The sequence below is a fragment of the Physeter macrocephalus genome, chromosome 16 (genome assembly GCF_002837175.3).
Source record: "Physeter macrocephalus isolate SW-GA chromosome 16, ASM283717v5, whole genome shotgun sequence".
NCBI classification, from domain to species: Eukaryota; Metazoa; Chordata; class Mammalia; order Artiodactyla; family Physeteridae; genus Physeter; species Physeter macrocephalus.
Window position 1 is genome coordinate 20,152,688 of NC_041229.1, and position 23,799 is coordinate 20,176,486.

A 23,799-nucleotide genomic window follows, 5' to 3' on the forward strand; every position below is an offset into this window, starting at 1 on the left:
TTTCACTTTGCCCTATATGAAGGTAAACCTTACCTCAGTTTTTGTTTGTATCAATATTACCTTAAAGCTCTTTGAGTTTAAACGTGGACCAGGGATGAATGGGACAGATATGTTAACATGTGACATTGTTATTTATTACTTATTAGTGCTTTATAAGTGTAAAGTGCTCTTTGGTGCATAGGTTTATATTATTTGACAGATGGTCTGAGGAAACTTTATCAACTAATCAATACTGAAATAGTGCTGTTTTTTAAAATTCCTTGTGAAATGGTATGGAAGTTTCTGTTGTCTTGCAAAAAAAGGAAAGGCTTTTAATTTTGATTTTGTTTTAGGAATTAGTATCTGATACAAATCAACATGTCAAGTCGGCTCTAGCTTCTGTAATTATGGGATTGTCTACGATTTTGGGCAAAGGGAATACCATTGAACATCTTCTACCTCTTTTTTTAGCTCAGTTAAAGGATGAGGTAAGTCTGGCTATAAATTTTGTTGTCCTTTGATAGTCAGTGATTTGATTTGGTTTTTGTTTGGGGTCTCACTGAGATAGAACCCAAAAAAGTAACTTATTTTAAACCATTGACAATGTTTGGGCATGGGGTTATAAGTTCCCCAGAAAATGGGCCATCTAATACAGACTTAAAAATGTCTTTCCATCTTCTCTGCCTAATTCCTGCTTATATTCGCTGCTTTTTTTTTCTCTTTAAACTTAATGGATCTTTGTTTGATAAGTTTCTTTCATTTAAATATAAATATAATATCAAAATTATAACATTAGCTAATATTTATTAACACCATGTGCCAAGCATGATCATAAATGCTTTGCATGTATTATTATTACATGTAATTCTCACAACATTCTTATGAGGGTGGGTCTTATTATTATTCCCATTTTACAGATGAAGAAGGTGAAGCACAGAGGTAAAATAACTTACCCAGGGTCTCAGCAGTGGTAGATCTGGGATTTGAATGCATGTAATTTGATTTCGTAGCCTATGCCCTTTACCTTTCTATAGATTTTTCATTGAAAGTTCTGGTTGATCAGTTAAATTATGTGCTTTGAATTATTTGTGTACTCAGTGTTAAGTATTTCTTCCGAGACAATACTTTTTTCACCTGAGTCGATATTTGCTTATTTTAAAATTTATTTACTCATTGTGTTGGTAGGAGACTATTGGGCAGAGAACTTGATCTCTACATGTGGTCTTTTGGGGCTTGTGTACTTGCAGTGTCCTGAAGTTCGTTTGAACATCATCTCCAATTTGGATTGTGTAAATGAAGTGATTGGAATCCGGCAGCTCTCTCAATCACTCCTTCCTGCCATAGTGGAACTGGCTGAAGATGCCAAATGGAGGGTCCGGCTGGCCATCATTGAGTATATGCCACTGCTGGCAGGCCAGCTGGTGAGTATGGGTGCTCTGTGAACTGAAGGGTAGCATCAGATAGTGGAGCAGATTTACCATGGCAAGTAGGAGGCCCAAATAACTCCTATGGTTATGTTCATTTAGACTCATGAAAGTATGGTCTCTCTTAGTTACCTGTAGAGTGGTTTGCATTTTCATCAGTACATTAACTTCTTTTTTTTTTTTTTTAACTTTATGTATCCTTTCTTTTTTTAAAAAATTAATTTTATTTATTTATTATTTTTGGCTGCACTGGGTCTTTGTTGCTGCGTGCGGGCTTTCTCTAGTTGCGGCGAGCGAGGGATACTCTTCGTTGCAGTGCGCGGGCTTCTCATGGCACTGGCTTCTCTTGTTGTGGAGCACAGGCTCTAGGCGCGTGGGCTTCAGTAGTTGTGGCTTGCGGGCTCTAGAGTGCAGGGTCAGTAGTTGTGGGGCATGAGCTTAGCTGCTCTGTGGCATGTGGGATCTTCCCCAACCAGGGTTGGAACCCATGTCCTCTGCATTGGCAGGTCGATTCCCAACCACTGCGCCACCAGGGAAGCCCTGCATTAACTTCTAACAAGAAGGTATTATAGGACTTCCCTGGTGGCGCAGTGGTTGAGGGTCCGCCTGCCGATGCAGGGGACACGGGTTCGTGCCCCGGTCCGGGAAGATCCTACATGCCGCGGAGCGGCTGGGCCCATGAGCCATGGCCACTGAGCCTGCGCGTCCGGAGCCTGTGCTCCGCAATGGGAGAGGCCACAACAGTGAGAGGCCCGCGTACAGCAAAAACACATTTCACCTCCCCACTATCTGAAAGCAAAGCCATAGAAGAATATAATTTCTTGGTATATGTCACATAGATTTTGTGCTACCAAATGTCTCTGTGATTTAAAGAATATTTATCTCAGAAAAAAGGGAAATATGGTTTTGAGATAAATCAGTTTTGACTTTTGCTCAGGGAAGCTTCCCTGTTTGCCTATATTCTGCACCTCAACTCCCTTTAACCAGAATGTAGGAAAAGGTTACCACTTTTCCTACATTCTGGTTAAAGGGAGTTGAGGACTCTCCATATAAAAAAGGAGTGTTGAAGTTTGTAATGCTAGTGTTTTGGCCAAAGTCCACATTATCACATTACTGTTTGAGATTCATGGATAGTTGTACTGATCTCAAATTAATTAAAATTTCAGTGGGTTTTATAGCCACATCCTTTCCTTTCTTTTTTTAGTAGATAGCCTCGTCAGTTCTAAATTTGATGTGCCCTCACCATGCTGGTTGCACTTACTATAGTATATTATAACTGTCTGTTAAAATCTAGTTGAGGAGATAGACAACGATCTCTTTAGAGCAGGGACTGTGTTCAGTGTTTTATTTCCAGTGCTTACCATAGTGCCTGGCATTAATCAGGCACTTAACATTTGTTGATTGTTGAGAAAATGAATACCTGAAAAATTTTTGAGAAAGCTCGTAATATGTCAGTTTATAGCCAACATTACTACAGTTTCTTTCCCCTTTCAACCCCACTTCTGTTCCTTTCATATCATAGTATATGGGACTTATTTTTTCTTTTCTTGGATCACTGAATTTGTGTTGTTATTTTGGTATACTTAGTTTATGAAATGTGTCTTGTGCCTTGTGCGTGTGTGTGACATCATATGTTTTATAAAATTTGAAGTGTCCCATTCTTCAAAATGGATGCCAAAGATTATCAGTATACAGGTTTCCCCCACAGTTTGAAAGTAGAGCATTCCTAAGACAGCTTTTGTAAGCTGAAATGGTGTAAAGTGAAGAAGCAATTACCTTAGAACACATCTTGCTAACAGATACAGGAAGTAAATCAAGATAAAGCACAGATGCTCACAGGCACAGTTCAAAGCAATAGCGGCCTGATGCTGAGATGCTGAGTGTGGTTCTAGGGGAAGGAGCTTGGCGGGGCCACTCTTGCTGCTGTGGTGCACGCTGCCTGTTGAAGGGCTTGTTGACTTGCTGCAAAACAAATGCTGGACGCTGTTTTCACCTTTTTTTGTTAAAAAAAATCCCCTTCAGATTTCTTTTGGTTAGCGAAGACACGTATTGTTTTATAGCTCTTTTGTAAAAGTGAAGTGATATAAAGTGAACTTTCGAAAAGTGGAGGATACCTATATAGCTAATGGGGTCAGGCAGAGTCATCCTGTCAGTTTTTTACCTCTGCCATTTCCAAGTACTGAGAGTCATCTTCTGTTCTTCACTGGTGACTGTCATGCATCACCTCTCCAGAGTCGAAAGCAGCAGTGCTTAACTGGTTTGCTAAAGACTGAAATAACTGTCCGGAAGGGAGGGTGAATTTTAGTACCATTTCTTTAACCTCTGTCCCTCCCAGACCTGGGAAGCCTGCAAAGGTTGGTAGCTCTCCGGAGGAGTATGGAAACAGGCACCTGGTGACTTTGGCTGCCTCATGCTTGTCTAGCAGAGGTGACATGCATCAGTCAGAAACATTTTGTTATACAACTTCAACTTCTTGTTATTATTATATATTTTATCCTTTAAAAAAATCCATAAAGACTTTTATTTCAGGTAGTCAATTTATAAAATTCTTTCAAGACTTTATGTATGGCCTGGCCTATGGACCATGGTGAGTGAATGTAAGGCTAAACCACAAGAATCAGGAAATAAAAGTTAATTAAGACTCACGAAAAATCCATGATCTGAAACGAAAAATAAGTCTTTGAGAGTGGACATGGTAATAATCTAAGGGTGTGCTAAAATCCTGTTCATAATCGATAATTATGAAGCCATTTTATCATATATTCAAAGCACTTTAATTACATTTCTTTATTGAAAATACATAATCACTGGTCAGAAACTTCTTAGGATCCAAAGAAGCTAAAGACTGTGAACGCGTAGACCTCAAGAGGAAGGTGCTGGGAAAGCACAGTTCACAGCGATTGCCCACGTGATGTGAAGTCCCACGGTGCTGGGTCTGTGCGAATCAGCTCGAGGAGCTTGTCTGCAGCCTGTGCTGGTGTGGCCACCGTTGAGGGGGAGAGCAGTGGTGGAGAGAAGTAGGATGGCTCCACTGTGACTGTGCTGGGACCGCTTCACTGTACTCTTGTGCCTGCTTTATTCTCTCTCTGCTTTCTCCCATGGATCCCAGAGTACTCTCTTTAGCTGGAGATAAGTCTGTCTCTTGATGTCAGGTTCTTTATCCTTAAGGATTTATTATGATATTAACCAAAAGGGGGAAAATTTGAGAATTATTCATATTACTGACTGGTATTTTCCTGGTAATTCATTTTTACAAATGTTCTAGAGATTGTTCGGCAGACTGTGCATGCTGCACTCTTCCTACTCATCTGCAGTGTTGTATCTGGCTCCAGGCCACTCTGTGCTCTCCCACTCAGCAGTGCCTGGGCCATCGCACTTCTGCTCTTCTTCATGACTTCTATCCAATAAAAATAGGTTTACAGGTTGTAAATCAAATCTCATGGTATTCTTTTTCTGGCTGGTCCATGAATTCAGCTTATTTGGAAATAAGTCGTTTTTTTTTAGCTTTCAGGTCACATTGGTGTAATATAAATAGTACATGTTGATTTCTAAACTTTGGAGACGTTCATTAATGGAATCTTCTGTATCCATAGGGTGTGGAATTCTTTGATGAGAAGCTGAATTCTTTATGTATGGCCTGGCTTGTGGACCATGGTAAGTAAATAAGTTAATGGAAGGCCCATGTTTTTGCTTATATCCCATTTTGTTCATATATTTCCCTTTTAGAAAGGAATCCTAATCTGACCATATTTGTTTTACCAGTATAGGGATGAAGACAGGCTTTCATTAAAATCCAGTTAGCTTTTTCTGAGCACAAGTTTGACATTTCTATTTTCTACTAGTTTTTTTCTATCTTAAATTTTATTTTCTTCATTGAAAAATCTGTTTGCCCTATTTCTCACTCGTTCTATTACATTATTTTCAGACTGTCTCTTTTTTTTTTTTTTTTTTGCGGTACGCAGGCCTCTCACTGTTGTGGCCTCTCCCGTTGCGGAGCACAGGCTCCGGACTCGCAGGCTCAGCGGTCATGGCTCACGGGCCCAGCCGCTCCACGGCATGTGGGATCTTCCCGGACCGGGGTACGAACCCGTGTCCCCTGCATCGGCAGGCAGACTCTCAACCACTGCACCACCAGAGAAGCCCCCAGACTGTCTCTTTTATACGTATATTCATTCCTTTCTTATCTCAAGGTCTTCTACTCGGCCGTGCCATCTTTGTGTCTTCAGCCACTGTAGACTGGGTTGGACAGGGATTGGAATCAGAAGAAAGGCCTAGGGGGAAGAAATGGCTACTTGTCTTCTTTGAGGTGACATAGAGAAGGAGGTATACAGTGGTGCAATAAAGGTGTCTAGGAGTGGAAGACGTCAGCTGTGACCTAGGATAGAGAGGTCCCAGATTTCTGGTTGCGTGAACGGCATGCTTACTTCCTGTACCCTGGCTGCTGCTGCCATGATACTAAGAGAGGGAGAGCTGAGAACTCAGGGCAGGGTCAGATAGGACAGTATTTAGAAAATAGATTTTTTTAGTATTTTACCTTTTCTTTGCATTTATAGCCTAATTCATTTCAACAGTCACAGAATCTTTTTCCTCTAGTGCCACATACTGTGCTACAAATAAAAGCTGGAACTGCTGCTTATCAAAATATACAAGACAATTCATGTTTTATATAAAGTCACTTCATGTTAACTTGTTAGCAGTTGACTTTTTGACAAGGTCTCAGGTCTGGGTATCTCCTCTTGTCTGCTGGGCAGAAATGGGTAGGAGGGGTTCCCTCTGTACCAGTGAGGTCCAGTGCCAGCCCCATGTCTAGACCTGGCAGCTTCGGTGTGGTCTGAGATCTGTTCCAGTGAGGGCCCTGAGGACTTACAATGTCCTGTGAGCTTTGGTTTCATATTTTGGTGGATGAGTATCCTGCTTCAGTTCCACAGCTTCTTATATATACTTTATGTACTGAACGTATCTCTGTGGGTGCTTATGGGTGACTCTTTGGGAGGAGTGGGGATGTTGTGTCTGCTTGTACATGTAGGTGGTTTTGCTGAGGGCATAGTTGGATCATATGGGAGATCATATGGTTAAGGAAGTGAAGAGGAGGGGTGTGAAAAAAATGTGCAAATCTCATAAAGGCGTATATATGTAGATAATTTCATTGTTTTCAAACTAGATTGTGAAGATTTTATTTCTATTTTTCTTGTCCTCCAAAGTTACTTTTTTTTTTTTTTTTTTTTCTTGCGGTACGCGGGCCTCTCGCTGTTGTAGCCTCTCCCGTTTGCGGAGCACAAGCTCCGGACGCGCAGGCTCAGAGGCCATGGCTCACGGGCCCAGCCGCTCCACGGCATGTGGGATCTTCCTGGACCGGGGCACGAACCCGTGTCCCCTGCACCGGCAGGCGGATTCTCAACCACTGCGCCACCAGGGAAGCCCCCAAAGTTACCTTTTTATGGCTTAATTTTTTTTCTTCTTAAATGAAACTGAGGTTTGGCAAATCATAGGAAAGGCAGTCTTCTCTTTTTAGAAATAAATTGTTTATATTATTTCTGATAAATATTTATTGTTAGTGAGTCCCAGAAGATCAGTCCATACTTTCTTTGAAAGTTAGTATTCTAGATTTATTTTGAGGAACTTTTAAAATCCTCCTGTTCCACGAAGAATTGAATTCCTGACACCTTTTCCATGTAGGAGTGTTCTGTCAATGCAGGTTAATTAATACTTCCTCTTTTCTCTGATTTTTTTTTCCGATTTGGGAGCAACAGAAACCCTTGTGTCTTTTTCTGCAGCAGCATACTTAAGTGGGCATTGCACCTTTGAACCAATGAAATTCTTTGAACCAATGAAATGTCAGCTCTGAAATTGTTGTATACTTAATCACATGGGGTTTTGTTTTCACATTTTAGATAACTGCCGTGTAGTGATCAATGATCAATTAAATTTTTGGAAACTTTTTTCTGCTTATTAAACTACTAAAAAGATATTGTGAAAAATCCAGAGAACTATAAGGAAGAAAGCATCACTTACTTCTCTTCCCACGGTTGAGTGGCTAGTATTGACGAGAGGGAGGAATTTAGAAGGGGAATTTATTTTTTCTAGGAGGAAGGGAAAAGTACCAAAGTTAGTGAGCATATAGAGTGTGTTAGAAATTCAGAGGAACGTTGCAAGTCAGCCAGACCTTGAGGGGAGAGGGAAGAAGAGGGAGGGAGAGAGACAAAACAAGCAGAGAGGAGAGGCAGAACCGTGGAATGGTGTGCATTCTTTTCACAGCAAAATTGAGAGAAGCCAAGAACATAGTAGGCATCTGGCCAAATAGAGTTGAGTGCAGTTAAGGTCTGGGTCAAGGCCGAGCGCTCTGTCTCTGGTTACTCTGGCAGTGAGATCCCTTCCCTGTGGTAATGGCATTAGGATGAGAAAAATCTCAAGCAAATAAAAAAAACAATGAGAGGAGAAGACACAGATGGGAAGAGGTTGGTGGGGTGGGGGACGGTGTGCCCAAGACCAAGAGTGTGAGTGTGAAGGGAGGGAATTTGCGTTAGGGGTAAAACAGTTCACTTGAGCTGCTCCTTAGCGAGTGCTTCTAGATATTCCTGGCAGGTTGCTGCTCCCACAGGCTTTGGTCAGGTTGCATGTTAGTAATAAATTATATAGTTCCTTGGCTAAGCTGTCTTGCCTGTTCTCATCAGTGGCATTGCCTAAAAGGATCTATGGACTGGGAAGAGCTGGGTATTTCCTGTCCGAAAGCCTTGTAGAAATTGTCCAGGATCAGAGCTGTGGCTTGGATAGCTATCAAGCCACAGCTATCACCCAGGAGGGTTGGGCCCATCTGGAGAGAGAAGTAGAATAAGGAGTCAGTACCCACCACTCTAGATTTGTTATCCAAGCCCAAATTTTGAGTCGTATCGGACACGTAAAGTGAAGCATTGCCGCACCGGTCTTTGTTGAGTGCTGTATGTAGCAAGTAGTTTTTGAGAAGATCGTAGCTCAGGCCTTTATTATCTAGACTTATGACGTCTTTGCTAAATGACCTCGTAGGGAATTATGAGGTTAAAGCAGGCACATATATTCATAGAAGACATTTGACATGTTGTCTCAACAAACATTTTTAAGGGAAAAAGAGGCAAGTCAGTCTTAAGTTTTTATTTGCTGTTGTATAGTTGACAACAGAGGCCTCTAAATAACCTCCTCTCTGTCGTTCTCTCAGCTGTTCTTGCTGCTGCTGGAATAATCTTGCTAAAATAACATTGGTCATAGGGTCACAACTTTGCTTTAAAAACCCATCACTGGTTTTCTTACAAAGTCTAAATTTAGCTTTCATGATGCTCTGTGTTCTGGCTCCACCCTAACTGTTCAACCTTACAGTCTCCCAGATTTCAGTTTTTTCCTTTGTGCCCTGGGTAAATTTTTTTGGCCTTTCCAGGAATTCCTCCCCTCTTCTCTCCACTTACACAAATCCTCCCTAATCTTTAAGGCCCAGTGCAAGGCCTCTCTTTCCCGAAGCCTTCCCAGATCTCCCTGTTCTCTGTCCTCTAAACTCCTACAGCTCTCAGGGTCTTTAGTATACAATTTCATGCTTCATTATAATCAGTCTTAGATCACATGACTTCTTGGAATGCATTAGCTTTCATTTTTCTGCTGAAGTGCGTGATCTTTGAGGGCAGTATCTTATGCATTCTTTCTGTAACACATAGCACATAGTTGGCACTCATATTTGCTAATTAATTAATGATGTGTATAATGAGCTCCTTACCTCCTTTTTCCTTGGACATTCTATACATTTTGAAACTGTAATAAGACCAAATCAGCATACTAGGAGTCACGGCTGAGCATGCTTGCCATTGCAGTCTGACTAAAGTGGAGTGTTTACAGAGTTTTATTTTTGGTCCACCTTTGATGATGATGTAAGCAGAAGTAAACTAGGTTATGCTCATGATGTGAGCAGCGCCACAGCCTGTTCTTCGCCTCTCTGCAGTGCATGCCATCCGTGAGGCGGCCACCCACAACCTCATGAAACTAGTTCAGAAGTTTGGTAAAGAGTGGGCCCAAAATACCATCGTTCCCAAAGTGTTAGTAATGGCAAATGATCCTAACTACCTGCACAGAATGACCACTCTATTCTGCATCAATGTAAGTATTACATAGCTGTTACTGCTAAGCTCAGATGTTAAACCAGTTGTTCAGTACTGTATTATGAATTCTGAATATGTTGCCTTCTATTTGGACTATATTTCTTATACTGATTAATTTGGACAGTTAGGAGATGAGAGAAAAATGTCAATTTTTCAATTTGTGTTAAAATCTGTAGTCAAGTCAATTGTGAATTCTGGTCTAATTCTTCTGGGATTCTATGCTACCTTGTATCCTTCATTCACATGCTCACACTAGAAACATTTTCCTGTTGGCCAGTTACTTTCTTATTAAATATTGTCTCTTTAGATTTGGGCATATTTAGAAAGATAAAAGTGTTTTTAATGTGCTGTCTTATTTCTTTTTCTAGGCGCTATCTGAAGCCTGTGGTCAGGAAATAACCACTAAGCAGATGCTGCCTGTTGTATTGAAAATGGCAAGAGACCAAGTAGCAAACGTCCGATTCAATGTGGCCAAATCGCTACAGAAAATTGGACCAATTCTAGATACTGAGTAAGATTTTAGTAGTATTCTTTTTTTTAAATACTTTTAAAATTTCACCCCATATAGGCAGAAATAGCTAAAATTAAATTCGGTGATTTTCACTTCACCTAAGATGTGGGATTGGTTAAAGAAAATAATCAAGTAATTTAACAACCAGTTTTGAGTGTGTCTACTCTGGCTTTAATATTTAAGCTGTGTACATACGTAGATCATTGTTCGAAGCTAATTCTACAGAGAACCTGAGAAATTATTTAATACTTGTCAAGTTTATATTATAGGTGTTTTAAGATTTTTTTTAATTTTAAACTTTAAAAATTACCATAGAGCAAATATATATATACACACACACCATAAAGCATATCTCTGGCTCAGAAGACTGCCTCTCACAGATGATACCGTTGCATTTTAGTGCTTTGCAGGAGGAAGTTAAGCCGGTACTACAGAAGCTAGGCCAAGATGAAGACGTGGATGTCAAGTACTTTGCACAGGAAGCTATAAGTGGTATGTCTGTTTTCTGCCTTCCAGCTTTTGCTTCGGCTAATGGGGTATGAGTGGTGTTAAGTGGGCCAGGCGATGAGCATCTGGACCTGGGAGGTGGTAAGCTCCTGGAATGCTCGTCTTCTCTTTGGGTAGAACCTTCTTGGCCCACCACTGAGCTGGCCATTGTCCCAATTCCATGTCTAGGGCTGGGTAGGGCTATGATTCGTACTGATAAGAACAGTTTTTTGTTTGGATTTTAATTAGTTTTTAAAGTTTAACTTTTGATTAGCCTGACAGAGTAAAGAAACTGACCACAGTGAGAAGCTCATACATAGTCTTATGCTTTTGGATCATTTTTGTTGTGCTTAATGTTCGCATAGATAGTTCATGAACTTTCTGTACCACTAACTTGATTTTGTTTGGAATTTTCTAGTGCTTGCATTGGCATAACGAAGAACAGGAGGGGAAAGACTTTACTAAATTCTTATCACAGATTTCTAGTCCATGTGTTCTTGAACTGGGTGGAGAGAAAAAATGGAAAACCTTCAAGACCTCATCTGAGCAAATGGCAACAACTAACAAGAAATCAAATTGCAGTGACTCGATTCTTTCTAAAGATTGTTTTTTACTTGTCTTCCTTGTTGGGATAATTGTATTTTAACTGTCCTTATTGTTTGTGGCCAGTTCCTGACACTTGCACAGTCATTTCTTGGTTGTCTCCTAATGATTTATTTAGAACCATCTGATCTCCCGCATCCTCATTGTTTAATCAGGCCCCGGCCACTTAATATTCCACCAAGCCTGGACAGGTTTGGACCCAGATGTGGAACAGAGTGATTCTTTTGATGTTTATATGTATCTGTGTGTCTCCATCATTCCAAAGTTAAATATACATGGTTTAGAATAACTTATTTGATAAGCACTCCACTTGGGAGACACATTGAGATTTAACTGTAGTGAGAGCCATGTTTTCCTGGATAATGATGGTCTGCCTCAGTGCCTCACCTGAAAGGGGAATGTGGAAGCTCAGGGTTCATGTATTGGTTGTTTTGGTTTTTCTTTGCTCGATTTTGACTGTAATCATGTCATTCAGAAACCTGAAGTGCAGATGCATCTTGCTGCTAATGTGTCATGTTGAAACCTAACTCATTTTCCACAGCTCCCCACTGTGACTGCATTCAAAAATACTCTTCTTTCTCCCCGCTGAGAAACTTAAAATTTAGTGCCTCCTAATAAGCAGTGGTTCCACTGTTTGTAAGATTGCAGTTGTATTTCTAATGAGTAAAGGAACCACTGGTATAATCCACTGTGAGGATTTCCTGCTCTTTACCTGGTTCTCCTTCTGGCTGTGTGAACATTTGGTCCTTGCTACATTGCACAGTAGTAGCTTTCCAAACTGAAGTTTCATTACTAATTTTTTGGTATAGGTGATGCTGGAATCTTATCATTTGAAATGTTTGTTTTTCTACTTTTACAGTAGAACCTCATTAGTTCCTCCTGGAATTGAAGATAATGAGTTAAGCTGAAGGGTTTGCTGAAGCAAATTAATAGTACGTGAGGAAGCCTGTTGGGTCTGAACTACTTAAACAATTTTAATGCTCCTTAAAAAGCACCCTTCTACCACTTCATATGCTAGTTACTAATCACTCTTTTCAATTATATTAAAATACCTTCCGTGAGGATCTTTGTGAGGCCACACATTTATTTAGATGCATTCAATTTACTCTTTATCTCTGATATGTATACATATGTATTTAATGGATAATTTAAATATTTTTTCTTTAAAATTTATGAACATTTTTCACCTGATCAAACTCAACTTGTCCCTAATGCATTTTTAATTAATGAGGTTTTGTTGTAGCTTATTTTTCTCTCAGTGCATCTCGCTATGTAGTTTGCTTGTTTCCATTTTGCTTTTCAGACTGTTTCTTTCATTCACAGTGTCTTAAACTCAGCGAGCCCTGTTCTGTTTTGTGAAGGTCCAAAGACTCCTAGAAAACTTTGTACATTAAACCATTTCATAAAACCAAGTTTGACCAAATACTTTCAAGTTTGTCTTACCTTAGAAAAACAGAACATTTAAAATCAGAATTACCTGCCTGCATTTCAAACTGCCAACCTAGTTTATAGTATGTTTCTATTTTATTACTTTTGGGCTAAGGATTAAATACTTTCCTAGGCAATAATCTTTTCTACATTCTCATTTTAATATCTTAAACTATTATGCTGTAAACAGTTTTAGTTTCATGGTTCTTTTTTTCTAATCTGGAGGTTTTGTTTGTCTTCATTGAATTTCATATTTGAGAGACTGTTGTCTCAATTGAAATGAATTTGCACAACCATCGCTTTCCTCTGGTTGGAAATGCCATTGGTTTTGGGATAGACTTTTAAATGGCCTAGTGGACCCCCTGGGGAGCTCTGTGCATGGACCTCTACCCTAAAACTGTGGTAAAGGGTAGACAGCAAGCCCTTGCTTTCTCAGGCTGGGTCGGGGAGCTCAGCAGGGCCCTATCTTTTTTGGTGACCCCAAAGGGACTTCGTTGTTTCTTTCTGACTTAAACAATAGGGAATCCCTTTTGTTACTCCTCAGAAGAATTGTTCTTTGGCTCATAACTTTGTCATTTTCTCCATGGATTAGTTTTCTTGTCTTGATTTCACTGGACTGTAAGCTCCAGGATCTCTGTAAGGGCCGGGATTTTTGTCTGTTCTGTCTTCTGCTGTATCTGTAAGCATCAGCACCTAGATCAGTGTCTGGTGTACATAGTAGGTGCTCAATAAAAATATGTTCAGTTAATTTCTAAAACCTGTGCTCTGGTGTGTTTTGTGTGTGGAACAAGTCATCCACGGTACCAGACTGCTTCTCATTACCCTGTTGACACAGTGAAGGAATTTCACTGCTTTTAAGAAACGAGCTTTTTGTGGCCCTTCTCCAGTCCCCGTTCCACTTGGATTGTACAATGCCTGGACTAAGCACTGCCATTCTTATCCATCCTAGGCAGTTTACAGCAGTTGTTTGATTGACTAGGAAAGTGAAGCAGAGATATATACAACATATGTCAATGAAAGTCTCATCAGTAGTGGAATTCACCTTAGTGTTTCTTTCTACAATATTTATGGGGTTTAGCCCTCACAGGCTTAAGAGACCAGATCCTGTTTGTCTGCCTGTGCTGCCCTGAAGATAGGAACCCGAAGTGCATTCTGTTTCATAAGAAGAAACAGGTTAATATATGGTTTCTAACGGGACTTTGTTGAAATCATAGCCCTCAGCTCACAGAAATATCACAGCTTGGCCACTGTGATCCTAGGCCCTGGGGGTCTTTGCTGGACAGCTTGTCTTGACTCAACAGAGACAGCAGCCTGACCTTTGTGCTGTCTTATCCAAGCATACAAGATACTTGCATGGACCTCCAGGGGAAACAGATGTGTCATTCCTGGCCCAGTGGTTAGGCTGTGGTAATGCTGGCTTGTTGCAATTTTATTAATTGCTGTGTTGTTATGGAGTTAAAATCTTTCCTGTAGAAATCACATTGGTCCCATCCCCCTGGGGATGGCAGGGCAGGGTGGCCAAACAAGTTGGGTGCTCGTTTCTTGCCTTTCACTTAAATTCCTCTGACCCCCTTTTTTTTTTCCTCTTGGCATTCTTGTCTTAAAGCCTCCTTTCTGCACTGCCTGGATATAAACTGGAGGGAGAAGGAGCTGTCACCTTGTTCTCCTTGGTTTAACAATGAAGCGATTGTGGTCTGATGTTATGTAATTGTTTCTCTCCGATTCTCTCATATTCCTGTTTCCATCCAGTTCCTTGCTCCTCTTTCCTGTTCACTCACATGTCTCCAGTCTTTTTTTTTTTGTACCTAGAATAGTCTCACTATTCCCCATTTGCCTCCACGAGCCTGCTGTTTCCAGGAAATTATATAATGTTCAGTTGAGATGGAAATCTTCTGGAGGATGAAGAGAGTTTAATTACTCATTGGGTAGAGAAGCCAAGTCATTTCTCTATTCAGAGTTGTTGTCTCAAACTGATGTTGTCAGTTCTGAAAGGAGTCAGGTCTTTTCTGTCTGGCTGGGGCTCTGTAGGCTGTCAGTGACCCAGACCTGGGGGAACACCCAGCCGGTACCAGCGGCCCCGTGGGGTAGCACTTTCCATGGCTCTCGAGGAAAAGGCACCCTCAGTCAGGTCCTGGGGTGAACCAGCTCTCTCTGCACCGAGACCCATGTGCTTCCCCACTGCAGGGCTGGAACACCTGAGGCACTGCAGGTGGGCTTAGGGGGATGTGGCCTGGTTGGGACAGTTACGGTCCGCTGTCTGTGTCCCTAGTGGTGGCCCAAAGGCTGAGGAAGCTAGATTTTCCTGTGAAGGACAGTGAAGAGCCCAGCGCCCCTGGGGCTGACAAGAACCACTTCCTGAGACCCAGAGGGCCGGGAGAGGACGCTGGGAAGGTAAGTGCTGCAGACACTCCTGGCCTGAGTCCTCCCCTTGCCTGGGCTGAGGTGTGGGCGGAGGGCAGCCAGCGAGGCAGCAGCGAAGCCAGATCTTTACCTCGCTCCCTGAGGGGACGGTCACGTTTTGAGGGCCACGGGAGTGTATTTCTCAAGCCTGTCGCCCTGCTTCTTGTCCTTCCTTCTGGGAATGCTTTCTGAGGGGTGGGGTGGGCTTGCCAGCGCTCTGCCACTCATGTGGCTCTGCCCCCATGCAGAGGACAGAGGTGGTTGGCTCAAGAGTTGCTGTTCCCACTCATCTCACAGAATAGACAGTTCTCATTTGCTACAATTGCTCTCAGGTGGTCACTTCCATGCAAGGAAAAAACCACTTCTGTCAATTTTACTGGGTAAGAGTCCGAAAGTTTTACAAGCCCCACTTGACGCCCCTCTGGAGGAGGTACGCCAAAGTTCAAGTTCAGCAAAGTTGGTGCCGGCCACTGCCCTGGGGCTGTTTGTTAGGAGGGTGGTTTATGACCTACAGATACGCTCAGAAGAGCAGCACAGAGGGTCTGGCTGCCGTGTGCTGATGTCAGGCTGCATTTAGTTTATTTGGAAGATAATGGTATTTTCGCACCCACTCCAGTGGGTTTGCTAGGTGACGCTTCTAACATCAAAAAGTTTGTCTTATAAATCTTTATGGCTTTTCTTTCATTTTCTGTGAACTGGGGCCATGCGAACCTTGTGCTATTGTCCAGGCCCTGAACTGCAGTCTTTCATCTTAGAACGTTCTCCCCTTCCTGCCGCGTTGTGCACTGTTCTCCCAGGGCCGGCAGCTCCAGGCTGTTCGGGCGGTGGCGGCCCCGCGGGAGGAAGTGCCGAGGTGACAGGGCTGCTCACGGCCTCAGCAGCCCTGGGCCCTTTCGTCCTGACCTCTGTTTCACTGAACTTGGCCTCAGAGAAGATACCGTGGCCGAAAGAGCAGGCATAATAGTCACAAATTTTTAGACCTAAGCCACAGACTTCCTTGGGAAGAAACAAGTTATGTTTTCCTACACACTCAGGGCCAACTGGCCATGCCATTAAATGCACGGTTTGCCTTCGACCTGCAAGTGGAATAGTTGAGGCGATCCCTGTGTGGCAGACTTGCCAGGTCTGTAGGCCGCCCCTGATGGCCACAAGCTGGGGAAACAGTATTAGCTGCTGTTCCTCGAGCCTCGAGCCTTGGTAACTGTGCAGGCATCTTGTCAGGCACCTGGCAAAATCTCACTGAATCCTTGTAGCAGTGTGGTAGGTGCTGGCAGCTCTGTTTCTCAGCTGGTCGAGAAACTCCCCCGAACCCTGTCGTGTCTACTTGGGCGTCTTTTCCGGCAACGGAGGCAAGGCACTGCTAGGCCTCTGAGGCTGCAAATCACTTAACCCAGAAAAATCCCCTGCCCCATGACTCAGGGAGCCTTCCCCGCGTTTGAAAGGGAGTTGACTGTTGCCAGGCAGAGCCCTGCGTGTCAGGGGCCAGCAGCCAAGTGAGTGATCCAGGAAGTCATCCAACTGCAAACCAGAAATTGTTCTTAACCCCTCACTCACTCACTGTCCGTGGCCCATAGCAAATTCGCCCATCTGCCCCGACGGGGTCAGAGGGTCCCGAGAGCCCTGGGAACTGCCTCCAATGTCCGCTGGCCTCTGGGCCCCGCGGGAGCCATTCGACATCCCAGGGCTCTGGCCTGCCCCTTGGTCCAAGAGGGAATGACCTCAAGGGGTGAGAGCCAGTTCCTTTGGCGAAGGGTGTCTCCTTGGTTCCTCCCAGACTGGCCCTTGGTGTCTGCGGAGCAGTCTGTGCTCTGGATGTCGCCTGTGGCCCCCGCCTCGTGCAGGGGGGCAGCGCGGCTGCCTCGCGCTCCCCGCACCCCCCCCCGCCCCGGGTCAGCTCGGCAGCTCCTTCCTGGCGGCGGACGGTGGTCTTCTCTCCTAGCCGGGCGGGACTGCCCTCGTGGACGGTCCGAGGCCTGCTCTCTGACGACAGAGCTGCTGACGGGCCTCTGTCAGGCGAGGGTTAACAGAGGATTTGTTTATTGAATCACGAAGTAGCTGTCACGTGATTTTAATCAAAACACCATTTCCCTGACAACAGTGATGTCAGTCTTGTTATTGCAGGAAGGAGCAGCTGCGAGGGACAGTCAGGCTCCACGCCCGAGCCCGGGTTCGGAGACTCAAATCAAGGGAAGCATCCTGAATAACGCTTGCAGGCACCGATGTGCCAGATCTGCTCTCCTCTTCCTCCTCTCTCTGTCCTGACAGCCTGTCCCGCACAGACACTGGCCGGAGCCCGGTCCCCGTGCCCCAGTCTCCACTGAGATTGCACCTTCTGCGCTCCCTGCTCCTTCTACACTTGTTTCTACTTCTGGTTTTTCCAGTTTTCCTTATTTTCCCCAAACTCAGTCATTTGGGCCCCTAGGACCTCTGGCTTCTGACTTCTGGCACCTGGCTCTCCTCTGTGTTCTAAACCAGCACCTACTGGTGAACCAGCAGTCCTGCTAGCCCGAGGTCGGGGGACTGTCCAGCAGCACAGGCGTCTCGGCTCCCTTCGGAGGAGCCAGCTTCCTGGGGGCGGAGGGGCTGCTGTCCTGTCCTTTCTCTCCTGAGGGCAGGTTAGGGGAGCCTAGGGCTGCCTGAGGGTCTCCAGGGCAGTTCTAAGGAGCTTGGCTGTGGGTGCCTAAAGGCTAAGAGCTCCTTAAGGAAGGGCCAACCTCAGGGTTAAAGGGTTAGTTCTCTTAAGCCCAGAAAGACTACAGGAGGCCTGCGTCCAATCCAGCTCAGGACTGATCACAGAGATCAGTGCCAGGGAGGTCGGCCGCGGACCGCTCCCAGGGCCAGCGGAGAAGTGTCCTCAGGCTCTGCCTTCTCTTGGCACCTTCTCCTCTCTGGGGGCTGGGGACCAAGCAGCTGTCTCTGCAGAGAAAGACACCCAGGCCCTCCAGCCCTCCTCTCTCCAGGAGCTTGGCCTTAAAAGTTGGGAGATGGGTGAAAAAGGCCTCCTAGGTGGGACATGGATTCTCATGGATGTTCCTTCATCTGTGGTACCCATGGCTGGCGCTGCCCAGAACTCATCTCTGAAAACGAAGAGATCCTGGGCAAAGTTCCTGGTTCTTAACCTGGAGCAGGTGCTCAGAATAGGGCAGCCGCCCGTCAGTCTGTGACGGGATTTTGTAGGCACCAAGCAACCATATTTTGTGTCCAGTGTTGGGATGCTCAAGAGTTAGATGAGAACGAGACAGGGAGAGGTGCAATACTGTGACAAGCCATTAAAGGGAGCTGGGGGGTCTTCTGAGTGCTTTCTTGTTGGAGGCCGTGCTAGGCCAGGCTGCGTCCGAACCTTGCAGTAGAGCTGTGGTTAACTCAGCTAGTCTATGTTCCCAAGTTACCGCTGGGATAACGGGCCTTTGCAATGATTTGCCCAGGTTAGCAGCAGGGCTGGGAGTGGTGCCAGGGGCCGAGGACTCAGCCAGAGGTTCTCTGCTGCCTCCCGGGCTGTCCCTGGCAGAGAATGGGTAGGCTCCACCCTACCTGGAGGGCCTTTCTGGCCAGAGTGGCTGCTCCAGGGGGTGGGCCGGGGAAGCTAGGCTCTGTTCTCCCAGACTTGCTCCTGGCCAGGCCCTCCTTGCCCAGCCCTTTCTTTCGTCCCCAGGGCCTGCTCCAACTGCCTGGCTGCCCTTTGGCCCTCTCTTGGCTGGCACAGGGACCCTGCTAAACATCTGGGCTTCTCTAGTGACCAGAGTGCAGTTCTAGTGGGCCCCAGACTGGAGTCGTTTCGGCTGTGAACTCGGGGTCCCGCAGCGTGGCGCGCTCCTGGGAGAGGCCTTGGGGGGCGTCCCCTCAGTTCAGTTGTGTTCCACCCCACAACCCTGTGGGTGGCCCTGGCGTGGTGGTGATGCACTCACTCCTGAGGGTCAGGGTTCCCAGTCAGGCCCCCTTTTGGTATCTCAGGTCCCATTCAGGGAGTGAAGAGAGAGATGGAGTCAGAAGCTCTCAAAGCCTCCCTGACAGGGAGAGGGACAACTTCTCCCTCTGAGAGGCCAGATCCCCAATACCTCTTTCTTCTGGGCCCAGATTTTCTGAGCTCTCTGCCCAGCCAGCTCTTGGGGGCTCAGCTGCAGGGGGAGTCCACTTCCCATGGGCAGTGTCCTCTCTCCCCGCATCTGGGTTCCTCACCTGGGGGCTCAGCCCTGCACCTGCTTCACCTGGGCTTCAGACCAGCTCTGAGTCAATGCGCTTGGGAAAGTCCCTTAAAAATTTATACAAAGGCAGCTATCAATGCTCCCTAGGGGTATTTGCAACTATGGGTCCAGAGGAATTCAGCTGCACCAGCGGATTGGGTCATCTATAGCAGGAAGGCTCCTTAGTTGAACGGCTGGAGGCACAGAGCAAGCTCCGCACTCTGCCTGACCTGGCTTTTGGGTTTGGCCTCAGTGATTTGCCAGTGATGGCTAGTGTCTGAGGTGAGGGTCCAACCCCTTCACTTCAGTCAAGACCCACATCTGTCTCCCAAGGGGACACTGTGAAGTATGAGCCATGGGCAATATTCCATCCCTCCAGAGCTCCTCAGCCTTGTCATTTCTTTTTTAAAATTTTAAGTTATTGGGCTTCCCTGGTGGTGCAGTGGTTGAGAGTCCGCCTGCCGATGCAGGGGATACGGGTTCGTGCCCCGGTCCGGGAAGATCCCACGTGCCGCGGAGCGGCTGGGCCCGTGAGCCGTGGCCGCTGAGCCTGCGCGTCCGGAGCCTGTGCTCCGCAACGGGAGAGGCCACAACAGTGAGAGGCCCGCGTACCGCAAAAAAAAAAAGAAAAAAATTTATTGGAGTATTGTTGATTTACAATGTGTTAGTTTCACAACTAACACAACATTGTAAATTTGAAGTGACATCACTGGGGCCAAAATGAGAAGGGCAGAGCGGCTGTACCCTTTGCAGGTGACATTTATTTTGTAGCTATGTGGCACCCAGGATTTAGTGCACAAAGCCCAGAACTTCCTCCCACGGTGCCCTGGGGCTGCAGGCAGAGCAGGGCGCTATTTCCCTACGTGGATCCACCCAGGGAGGGATGGGAAAGCTCAGGAGGGAGGGCCCTACCAGAACGGTAACTCTGAAGAGCGCAAGGGGTTGCAGATCGAGTTGCTAATGCTCTGAGTTGGGTTAGAAACCCCTCTAACCCCGTGAATGGGCCTTAGGGGGTCCAGGAACCAACTCCTCCCCTGAAATTATCTGTCTAAAGTTGTATGTCTGTGTATGTATGCTTCCTAGGAAGAGGATCCAAAGCTTTCATCAGCATGTCGAAGGGATCTGTGAAACCTCAATTTAGGAACTAGTGGGCTGGAAAGGAGCAGACGGCCAACAACAGAACCTTGGGTGGGGCCTTGACTGGCGGCGATGGAGGTGGGCTCTGGTGACTGCAGACACGGCATCACCTTGGAGGTGTGGGCACAGCTGACAAGCTCTAGACCTCAGCCCAGCTGGGCAGAGGCCCTGGATCTGGAGCTCAGGTCGCCCTTGCCCCTTGCACTGAGCCTTTGGCTCACGAAGGCCACAGACCGAACGTTGTGCAGGACGTTGTCCACGTTCTGCACAACGTGAAGGTCAAGGGCTTGACTGGCTGCTAAAGTTCTGGCCAGTCTCTGCAGGCAGGTCTGTTATTTTTGCCTGTACCCTGGACACAGGGGGTTGTTTTTGGCAACACAAAATCCAAATGATGGAGAAACTTGGGGCAGGACAGAGCGCCTGAGGCAAGCGGCTCCGAGGCAGCAGGGCAAGTCGGTGGGGGAGGGCCTCTGCTCTCTTCCTGCCCTTGGCCGTCTCCCCCAGGCCTTCCACTCCCACCAGGCCCTCCACTCCCACCAGGGCCAGTGGCTGATCCCTCAGTTTGGACGCTGTCTCAGGTCTACACAGCACGGGATCAACTGGAATGGTCTGAGTGAAACCAAAGCCTAAACTTGCTGCCAGAAAGTAGGAATTTCTTTTTTTTTTTTGGCCGCACCACTCGGCCTGCAGGATCTTAGTTCCCCGACCAAGGATGGAACCTGTGCCCCCTGCAGTGGAGGCGTGGAGTCTTAAGCACTGGACCTCCAGGGAAGTCCCCAGAAAGTAGGACTTAATAGTGCCCTATCACTCAGGGTCTGGCACTAAAACAAGCCTCGAATGTATGAGAGTGCCCCAAATGCCTCAGCAAACGGATTCTCCAGCACCCGAGGGCACTGTGCTGGTTCCTGTCTCTCGGAGGGGGACCGCAGTGTGTGCATGTGTGTGCGCACACGCGCAGCTTTGAAACTTTTTTTTTTTTTTGCGTTGAAACCTTTTGCACGGAAGATGTGCCATCGTTAAGTGCCAGTGTCTGGCTGGGCCCCCATTCCCTCCCTTTGCCCTGCAGCTTGTCATAGGTGAGCCCGAGGCGCCGCCCGCCTCCCCTCCTGCTGCTTCAGAGGCCCTTGCCCGGCTCCGCCTCTGAAAGTCCAGGAGCCCCAGGCAGCCCGGGCCTTGTCCGTGTGCAGAGTGCGGTTAGCAGTGCTTCCGTCAGCGTTCTCAGCAGCTACCGTGTACTCCGGCGATTTCAGAGGAAGGTATTATTTACCCTGCTGACGTCAATGAGAACATATTATCCACTGTCCTTTTCTGCAGCCTGAAACGAGTACCAGAGCTCAGGGAACACAGCCACCTTCCATACTTTTCAAAATTCCACCCGAGGCCTGATGAGGGAAAAGGCCCTATCTCATCCACCTGACAGTCACATCACCCAGGCTCTTAGAAAACAAGTTGTTTTTATTTTAATTCAAGAGGGTTGGAAACATAAAAACAGTACATTTTCCTTGCAGAAAAGTACCCCATTTAAATTACGTTTGATACAAAGATCATTTATTAAACTGCATTTTAAGCAATTTTCTAACATTGAGTGACAGGTTACATTTTGATTTTTTTCACATTGGAGCTATTACGATTTGCACTCAAAATACCAAAGCTATTGAACTCACCATTTCCTTAGTAATTAAAAAAAAAAAAAAGCACACAGAAAAAATAACTACAATTAGATTAATTTAATCAGAAGTAACTCTTTCACAAACCAAACATCCAGCAAAGACCACCCTCCTCCCTTCAGAAATAAGCAAATAATCTTGCCCTTTCTACAAAGTGCAAATATCTCTGTATCAATTTTACTTCCTAAATTGCAATCCCCAAAGAGAAGCAAACCTCCTTTTCTCTCTGGTCCTTTTTCCTTCAGAGATTTTGGTGGAGGCAGATTTCTTTCACTGTCAGTAGTGGGACAGTATCACCACGTGTATTTCCTTGATTGAGCAAATCTTGAACAGATAGGCATCACACAGCCAGTGGCAAGTCCCTGTTATCTGTATTTGCTAATATAACATTATTCCAATCTGGGGTCATATTTTTCCAGGATGTTATTTTGTACTTCTATTTTTAAAGCTCCTCCCTAACCCACCCCCTTTGCCTCTGAAGACAAAAGTATTCAAAGTATGTTATTTTTTTAACCCTAAAAGTACTTGATCAGCACTTCTACTTGATGGGCCTTAACCGTAAAGATACTTTATCCCCCTCCTCAGGACTGGGCTGAGTTCCTGATTCTTTTCTGAGCAGCACCCTTTCTCAGGGTTGAGTCTGTTGGTCTGTGATGGGGGGCCAAAGCAGTGCAATCTGGCGCCTTGGCGATCAAGAAAGGGTGTGTCCCGTCATATAGTTTTGCAGGAAGTTACTATATTGTGTGAGGTGGAGAAATGAGACATCTGTGATGTGAACCTGAACTTCTGTAGTTAACTGGACACTGGAAAGATGGTGATCTGCAGGGTCTGTGTCTCCCTTGGCCTTGTTCATGCAGGGCCACGTGGACAACCACAGTTGTTACCTGGAGGGCAGCACTTCCCCCAAAGCCAGGTGGCTATCAAGTGGGAGTAAGGTTTCGGGGACAATGTCACATTCACCCAGTGCTTAACCAAGGTGGGGGCTTTGTTTATACAGCTGTTTGCTCATGAGAAGAGTCAGCTGCTACCCAGGAGGGAAGAGCGTGGAGTGAGAAGCCAGAGCACCCAAAAGCCCGTCTGCCGCCTCCACTCACGAGCTCTGTGGCTTGGACAAGCCACGTAGCCTTCCCAGAGCTTTGGTTTCCTCAGCCGTAAAAAATGAGGACTACCTGCTCAACTAACTTCATAGTATTGTTGTGAGCATTGGAAAAGATTGCTCGTGAAAGTGCTTGGTAAATTAATGTACAGACAGAAGCTACTGCTCCTCTCGGACAGACAAGCTGAGTGCTTGGGTAGGAACCATCAGACCTATCACTGGCTGCGGGCTGTGCTGCTGCCTATTTCTCAATCTCTACAACGGTAGGTGCCCCATTCTGCCAAATGTGTTGAAATCTGCCCAGATGTGGACAAGATGGTGGTGTAACTAGGGCGGCTGCGAGTCTTCTGGGATCAGCCAGGCTACCTTCACGGAAAAATGGTGAAACAAAGATGTGAGGGATACTGTGAGACCAGGGGTCGGGGTCCAAGAGGGGCTGTGGAAGGCCAGCCTGAGGTCATCTCGTGCCTTCCAGGGGCTGCAGGCTGACAGACACAAAGAGCCCTGTAATTAGTCTCTTCCCTGGGACCACACGCCAGGGAGGACCAAACCAGCGAACCTGTCAGAAGGGATACATAAATTTGTTATCATTTGTCTTGTCCAGTTTAGAAAGAGAGGCAGATGATACTGCTCTTGTCTTCCACACATCACTCTGAAGATAAGTTCTGGAAAAATCTCCAGAAGCAACAAAACGATCAAAGATCCCTGCCTATACAATGACTCCAACTTACTACCTGTTCTCCAGTTTTTACCTTTTTTTTTTTTTTTTTTTT

The 23,799-nt window shown here is 45.7% G+C and overlaps 1 protein-coding gene across 2 annotated transcripts in view; it reads left to right on the forward strand.

The window, feature by feature from the left end:
• PPP2R1B (protein phosphatase 2 scaffold subunit Abeta) overlaps positions 1 to 23,799 on the forward strand; it is a 36,650-nt gene that overhangs the window by 11,376 nt on the left and 1,475 nt on the right. The window contains exons 9-15 of one of the 2 annotated variants that reach the window (XM_007128258.3): positions 333 to 467; positions 1,227 to 1,400; positions 4,997 to 5,057; positions 9,361 to 9,515; positions 9,886 to 10,028; positions 10,429 to 10,520; positions 14,815 to 14,936. In XM_007128258.3, coding sequence (XP_007128320.1) covers positions 333 to 467; positions 1,227 to 1,400; positions 4,997 to 5,057; positions 9,361 to 9,515; positions 9,886 to 10,028; positions 10,429 to 10,520; positions 14,815 to 14,936 — 882 coding nt within the window. Of the gene's footprint in view, positions 1 to 332; positions 468 to 1,226; positions 1,401 to 4,996; positions 5,058 to 9,360; positions 9,516 to 9,885; positions 10,029 to 10,428; positions 10,521 to 10,932; positions 12,271 to 14,814; positions 14,937 to 23,799 lie in introns of those variants that run through there. The other variant, XM_007128257.3, reaches the window with a different exon arrangement.